The 7,111-nt window shown below is 31.5% G+C and overlaps 1 protein-coding gene across 1 annotated transcript in view; it reads left to right on the forward strand.

The window, feature by feature from the left end:
- Positions 1 to 4,307, forward strand: part of LOC107638246 (probable acyl-activating enzyme 16, chloroplastic) — a gene marked incomplete in the record, with an annotated part of 12,665 nt that extends 8,358 nt beyond the window's left edge. The window contains 8 exon segments of the mRNA XM_021120417.1: positions 152 to 205; positions 285 to 365; positions 1,079 to 1,216; positions 2,753 to 2,912; positions 3,166 to 3,245; positions 3,352 to 3,497; positions 4,033 to 4,090; positions 4,180 to 4,307. Coding sequence (XP_020976076.1) covers positions 152 to 205; positions 285 to 365; positions 1,079 to 1,216; positions 2,753 to 2,912; positions 3,166 to 3,245; positions 3,352 to 3,497; positions 4,033 to 4,090; positions 4,180 to 4,272 — 810 coding nt within the window.

Below are 7,111 nucleotides of genomic sequence, written 5' to 3' on the forward strand. Positions count from 1 at the left end.
AAACAATGCTGGTTTTGGTTATGTCATCTTTGGTTGGCCCTTAGTCCCTTACTGTTCCAACTTTATACTAAATTTTATGCCATGCTCCTCATTTTTAATATTTTTCGAAATGTTTCTGCTCATAACAAGTGAATCTTCTGGCACTCTGCAGGCTGGAGTAAGCGGTGGTGGAAGCTTACCTATTCATGTTGACAAATTTTTTGAGGTTTGGTATTACACCTTTTTAACTAGTAAGCAGAATATTGTTTGCTTTATTTAATGTCATTGGTTTCAAATGCATACAGGCTATTGGTGTTAAAGTGCAGAATGGATATGGTTTAACAGAAACTTCACCAGTTATTGCTGCTCGGCGACCTGAATGTAATGTAAGCAGCAGAATATAAATTCTATAATATTATGCCATTGTTTTTTCAAGCATATTGCTGGTGCTTTCTGTTTAAAATTCTTACTCTACTTTTAAAGTGGTTAAACTTGCCATTTTTCTAAACGTAATCTTGCATTTTTTCTTAATAACAAGCTATTTTAGGTAATGTGTTCTTTCCCTCTAACCTTCAATATATTTGTCTGTTCATCCTTTTTCCCTCAATTTGGGGGGTTGATGGGACAATAGTATATATTGAGAATGGGATTTTTTTTTTCTTTTTTAAGGAAAGGGAGGGAAGGGGAGCCTTGGAGCAATGAGTTGTCTCCGTGTGACCTCAAGGTCATGGGTTCAATTTGTGGAAATTGTAATTATTAGGTTAGGCTATGTACATTGCACTCTTTGGGTGCGGCCCTTTCCCGGACTCTGCGTTAACGCGGGATGCTTGTGCACCGGGCTGCCATTTTTAAGGAAAGGAAAGGCTAAATGAGATCAAATGTAGTGTGTCAACATGCCTTTTATCTGTTTTCTCTTCTATTTATTCCATTTCCGATAAGATACCTTAATCCCCATTATAGCAAAGTATATTTGTTTCCATGTAGAGACATTGGTACTCGTAATAATAGCATAATTTGCATTCTTCTAATTGGTTTTTACCTTGAGTCTGCGAAGAGTGGTGCTTTTATCTGAAAAGGTCACAGACTTGATTGTTTGAAGGTTATTGGATCTGCTGGGCATCCAATTAGGCATACAAAATTTAAAGTTGTAGATTATGAAACTGGTGAAGTTCTTCCACCTGGTTCAAAGGGAATTTTGAAAGTGACGGGCCCAGCATTGATGAAGGGATACTACAAGGTAATTTACTTCGTCCATATGCAAGTTTACATGTGTGCCCTATGGTGTGTTTGGTTAGAAAAACAATGATATAGTGTAACTACTTTTAACTGGATTGACCCCGCACGATGCGCAGAAAATACAATAAAAATTGTCTATAATATAATTAAAATATAGATCAATTATCATTAGAAAATTAAAATTATAAATATATAAAATCTGATTTTTTAATATTTTTAAAATATCAATTAGATTATATTATTAAATTAACATAGAATAATAAGAAGAGAGAAAATGACAAATAACTATTATCGGTCTTTACCATTATAACTCTCATGTATCCCAGACTATAGTATCCACTATTCTTCTATTGCATCCAATGTCACAAACAATAAAACACTGCAAAGTTATAAGTTGTGCAACAACATTGCACAAAGCATACATTATTTTTATATGCCTCTAACAATGCAATCCCCATTCAATGACATTAACTGATGTAAGTGAATTCATGAAATATGAAGCATGCCAACTTAATAACGCTGTTTATTTGGCAATAGAGTGTAGTCATTGATTAGAGTTTTCCCTGCGAAATAAGGGAAACCAAGTAAACTATATTAGTATAGGCATGAATAAAAATCTTATTCGAAAAATGAGAGTGGTTCAAATGGTGTTTTAAGTGACTGATAATATTTAATTCACATTCAAATTGAAAGGTTTACAATATTGGAAGGCGAAATTTAATCGAAGGAGGAGAAAAGGTGTAACTTAAGGTCCACTAAAGAGGAGCAATTTGAAAATGTTACATTTCTAACCATATAATAATAATGGAAGCTTTGAAGTGAAAATGAGGAAAGGAAAGAAAATAGTTGATGTGGCATTAGGTTCAATTATAGAATGACAAATTTGTTAAAATGATGTTGTGGCTAAGCTAGAGATTATCTAAGACATCAAGAATATATTTTACAACAATCTTGGTATCAGATTTAATATTTTATAAATAGATAGATAGACATATTAGACTATTAGAGTGTTATGCTTTTCAGGAAGCTATTCTAAGGGTTTGTTTGGATGGACTTTTATGAAAAGATTTTTTTTCAAGTGATCTTTTTTTGAAAGATCTTTTAGAAAAGTAAAAGTTTTTGCTCCACACACAAAAAAATAAAAAAAGAGTGAAAAAAGACATTCCTTTACCATTTTAATAGCGTCCAAATAAACACTAACTAGCTGGGGAAAAGCACTAGAGCAACTTTTTCCCCCAAGGTTTTCACTTGTTACGTTTTTAGTTTTTGAACATTTTTCTTCTATTTTAAATGAAAATTAAAAAAAAAAAAAGGAAGAAAAAACCCTGTAGAAGTATGAATATTATAGTTATTTCTATGTAAAATACTTACTTGCAATGGGGTGTTTTTTAATTTATTTGGAAATATTAAATTTTCTGCCTAAAAAGTAACCCGTGTAATGATCACATCAGTCAAAAGTAGTGGTAAGCCAAGAGCTTGCATCATGTGCATGGAACATGATCAAGTTGCGACATTAAATGTCTTATTCTTATGTCAGAATCCTTCAGCTACAAATCAGGCCTTGGATGGAGATGGCTGGCTGAATACTGGTGATATAGGTTGGATTGTTCCCCATCATTCAACTGGGCGGAGTCGCCATTCTGGTGGTGTGATAGTTCTGGAAGGTCGTGCTAAAGACACTATTGTGCTTTCAACAGGTAGGCCAGTAGTCCATAGTTTTTGAATTGTTGCATTTGAGCCTATGTCAGTGTGTCTTGTTAATTCAAAATTTTGTAAACCCTTAAAAGGTTACATGTTTACTGTGTGGGTTAGAGTGTTTCTTTTCTTTTTAAACTTTTTTATAACCCGATTGCAACTATGTGCTTTCTTACAGCATAAACAGCATGCTGAAAGTTGATAATTGCTTTCCCCCTTTATTTACCTACTAACAAATTGTTTGGTCAAGAGTAGGCGAAAATGTTGAACCAGGTGAACTTGAAGAAGCTGCCATGAAAAGTACCCTCATACAACAAATTGTCGTTATTGGCCAGGTGAATTTGAGCCTTAATGTCTTCAAATTATTGAAGCTGACTACTTATATTTAACTATATCTCATGTAGTCTCGTATTCCAAAACTAATAACTGTTTAACATACAGGATAAGCGACGTCTTGGAGCTTTAATTGTTCCTAACAAAGAAGAAGTCTTAAAAGTGGCAAGGGAATTGTCAGTTATAGATTCAAACAGTTCAGATATCAGTCAGGAAAAAGTGACCAGCCTATTATATAAAGAATTGAACACCTGGTAAGACTTTGTCTCACTCAGAGAGAATTAAATCCCCATACACACATAGGGACTCCATACTAGGTTTTTGGTCTATGAAACACTGGCACCATCACAACATGGACACAGAGACTTAAAATAGCATGGCTTTTATAATTTAAGATTCGCACATTTTCATTAGTGTCAAAACTGCAAATGTTTACTACTTTAAACTTAAGAATGCTGGCTCATCTGAAAAAATTGTAACATTAAGTTTATTGACATTTTCAACCCTATTTACATTATACATAACCGTGTTTGAAGCATTTTCCAAGTAGTAGGAAAAAAATTATTGTTAAAACTTGTTTCTGAGTGTTGAAAACCAACATCTGTTGAAGATGCGCACACATGACATGCCAACAGCAAGGTGCTGTGTCCGTCCTTTGTGGTTTATGGTTGACTGATGAGAAAAAGAGAATATAAACATAAAATTCATCCTTTGCCGTTTCATTGAACAACTCGTTTTGCCCCTATGTTTTTGTGTTGATTATTTATTTGTTTTTCTTTTATTATGCAGGACATCTGATTTTTCATTTCAAATTGGTCCAATTCTTGTCGTTGATGATCCCTTCACGGTTAGATTAACTTCATAGTAGCAGTATTTGTCTATGTTTTGTGCACGAAAGAATTGATATCTTTGACTAATCTTTCACTTAAATGACAGATTGATAATGGGCTAATGACACCCACCATGAAGATCCGAAGGGATAGAGTTGTGGCTCAATACAGGGATCAAATAGAAAACCTATACAAGTGACAAACTTAAATGGTGTGCTACGAGTGTTTGTGTATTTAAAGACTTGTGCAAAAATCTTAAGTTATTCTCCTTGTGTGACATTTCAATAAATAATAATGCTTACATATATCACAGGCAGTGTATAATATCATCCATTTGTTTTGCTGTCCTTTGTTTCTCCACTTCTTTTTTTTTTTTTTAATTGTTATTATGCATCAGTTTCTCAGTGAACGTTTGTCTGTTTATGCACAAAATTGTTTATGAATTGGATCACCACCCTTTGCTAATCAATGGCTAGATTGAAAGTTTTTCTTTTTGGATTTATGATTGATAGATTCTTTAATGAGATGACTTATATATGAGTCATAACAGGGCTAGTTTGAGAAAAACGTGGTTTCTACAATAAAGGAGAGTTAAAAGTTTCTCAAGGAAAATAAGAATAATAAAAAAGGATAATTCTTAATTATTGGTTGAATACAAGTTGGATAAGTTATTATGTAAAGTAGCACATATGAAAGGGTTTTTGCTAACAAGTTCTATTGGAGGTTATGCATATATTCATTTCATGTATATAGGTCATATTCATATATAACAAATTGGTAGAGTGAGTTAGAAGTTAGTTAGGATGGATAATAGAAATGGAGAATAGTAGGAAGCTATGAAACACAGACACAGATATGAGACATGTAGATACACGAATTTTAAAATCCTAGTTCTCGAATAACTTTGTTAATTGAAATTCATATTTTATAAGTACAATTTTATTTTTATTTTTTTTAAATAAGCAACATTCTAAATATTTATGAGTAAACTACAGATAGTAGTTTATTAGAAATAATTTTTTTAAAAGAAAAATTCTCCACATACAAGCATTTTTTTATACAAGTCTTTACAAGTTATTATATTAACGCGCTTGAACTGTTACTGCACGTTCTTCTTCCTCTTCCTCTTCTTCTTCTTTTCTTTCGTTTCTTGCTTTCTCTTTCTCCTTCTTCAACCGTTACTGCACAATTTCACTGCACCGTCTTCTTCTTCTTGCTGCACATTCTTCTTCCTCTTCCTCCTCTTCTTCTTTTTCTTTTCTTTCGTTTTTTGCCTTCTCTTTCTCCTTCTTCATTTACGTGCTTTTCTCTTTGTTTTCTTTTTTCGTTATTCTTGATTTCCATTATTTTTTGATATCAAGCTCTGAAATCGTTTTTGAAGAAGAAGAAGCAGCAGAAGATGAGGAGGAGAAAGAGAAAGATTTCTGAATTATGCATAAGGTGTCCTTTGGGTGTATTTCTGTAATCGTTTGGGTGTATTTCTGTAATCGTTTGGGTGTATTTTTGAAGTTCCATTATTTTCAAAACGATTTCAAAGCTTGATTTCAGAAACCATGAAAATCGAAAAAAAAGAAGCAAGAATACCAGTAATAAACGCAAGTAAAACAACTAATGAAAAGGCAAAGAGAATAACAAAGAAATATCGTTTGGGTGTATTTCTGTAATCGTTTGGGTGTATTTTTGAAGTTCCATGATTTTCAAAACGATTTCAAAGCTTGATTTCAGAAACCATGAAAATCGGAAAAAAAGAAGCAAGAATACCAGTAATAAACGCAAGTAAAACAACTAATGAAAAGGCAAAGAGAATAACGAAGAAATATCGTTTGGGTGTATTTCTATAATCGTTTGGGTGTATTTCTGACGTTCCATTATCTTCAAAATGATTTCAAAGCTTGATTTCAGAAACCATGAAAATCGAAAAAAAAAGAAGCAAGAATACCAGTAATAAACGCAAGTAAAACAATTAATGAAAAGGCAAAGAAAATAACGAAGAAATACATGGAGGAAGAGGAAGAGGAAGAAGAAGAAGAAGAAGAGGAAGAGGAAGAGGAAGAGAAAGAGGAAGAGGAAGAAGAGTCGTTCATAATCCACTGTGAGTGTAGCGTTTTGGAAACTGAATAACGCATTAAAAGACCCTAATGTGTAGCAACTTGTAAAACTTGTAAGTAAAAAAGACTTGTATGTATAGCAAGCCTCTTTTTAAAATTACATCAACTAAATGGTGATCTAATGTTGTAATATAAAACGAAATGGTAAATGTGTTTTATTGGTTAAGTTATTCCCTTTTATTCAATTATGCATTTATTCATTTATCTGTAATAATTCTTAACAAGTGGGTATATTATATTGTTATATATTAAGAAAAGAGCAATATAATATTTAATTATTTATATTGTTGCCAATGAAGACAGGCGACCTTTGCGGCTTTGCCTCTTACATAAACTAGAGGGGATGTATTATTGCATGCATGCTGATATGGACACAAGTACTGGAATATATTAAAGAAATGTATTCTTGCAATATTATTTTTTTAAAAGCATCGTAAATTAGAAAAATATTATTTAGCCAATAAATTATCAATTTTTAATTAATCTTTAAATTTAATATATTAATTACATTAATTTTTATAAACCCACTTTCCAATTTTTTTAAAAAAGGGCAAAGTATTTTTTGATGTTTGATAAAGATTTTAAAAATATCCCTAAGTTTTATTTTGTTTCAATTTTGTTCTAAAAGTTTTCGATTTGCATCAAATATATCTCTGATGGCTAATTTTTTAAAAAATTTAAGACCAATTTAATAACAATTTTATAAGAACAACCTTCAGGTCTTAACACAAGCAAATCAAGCATAATTTTCATGCATTATTATTAGATTGGTCTTAAATTTTTAAAAATTTAGCCGTCAATGGTATATTTAATGCAAATTAAAAATTTTTAGAATAAAATTAAAATAAAATAAAATTTAAAAATATTTTTAAAATTTTTACCAAATTTTAAAAATAAAAAATATACTTTACCATAAAAAAAACTAACAAC

This window comes from Arachis ipaensis, chromosome B04 (genome assembly GCF_000816755.2).
Source record: "Arachis ipaensis cultivar K30076 chromosome B04, Araip1.1, whole genome shotgun sequence".
NCBI lineage: Eukaryota > Viridiplantae > Streptophyta > Magnoliopsida > Fabales > Fabaceae > Arachis > Arachis ipaensis.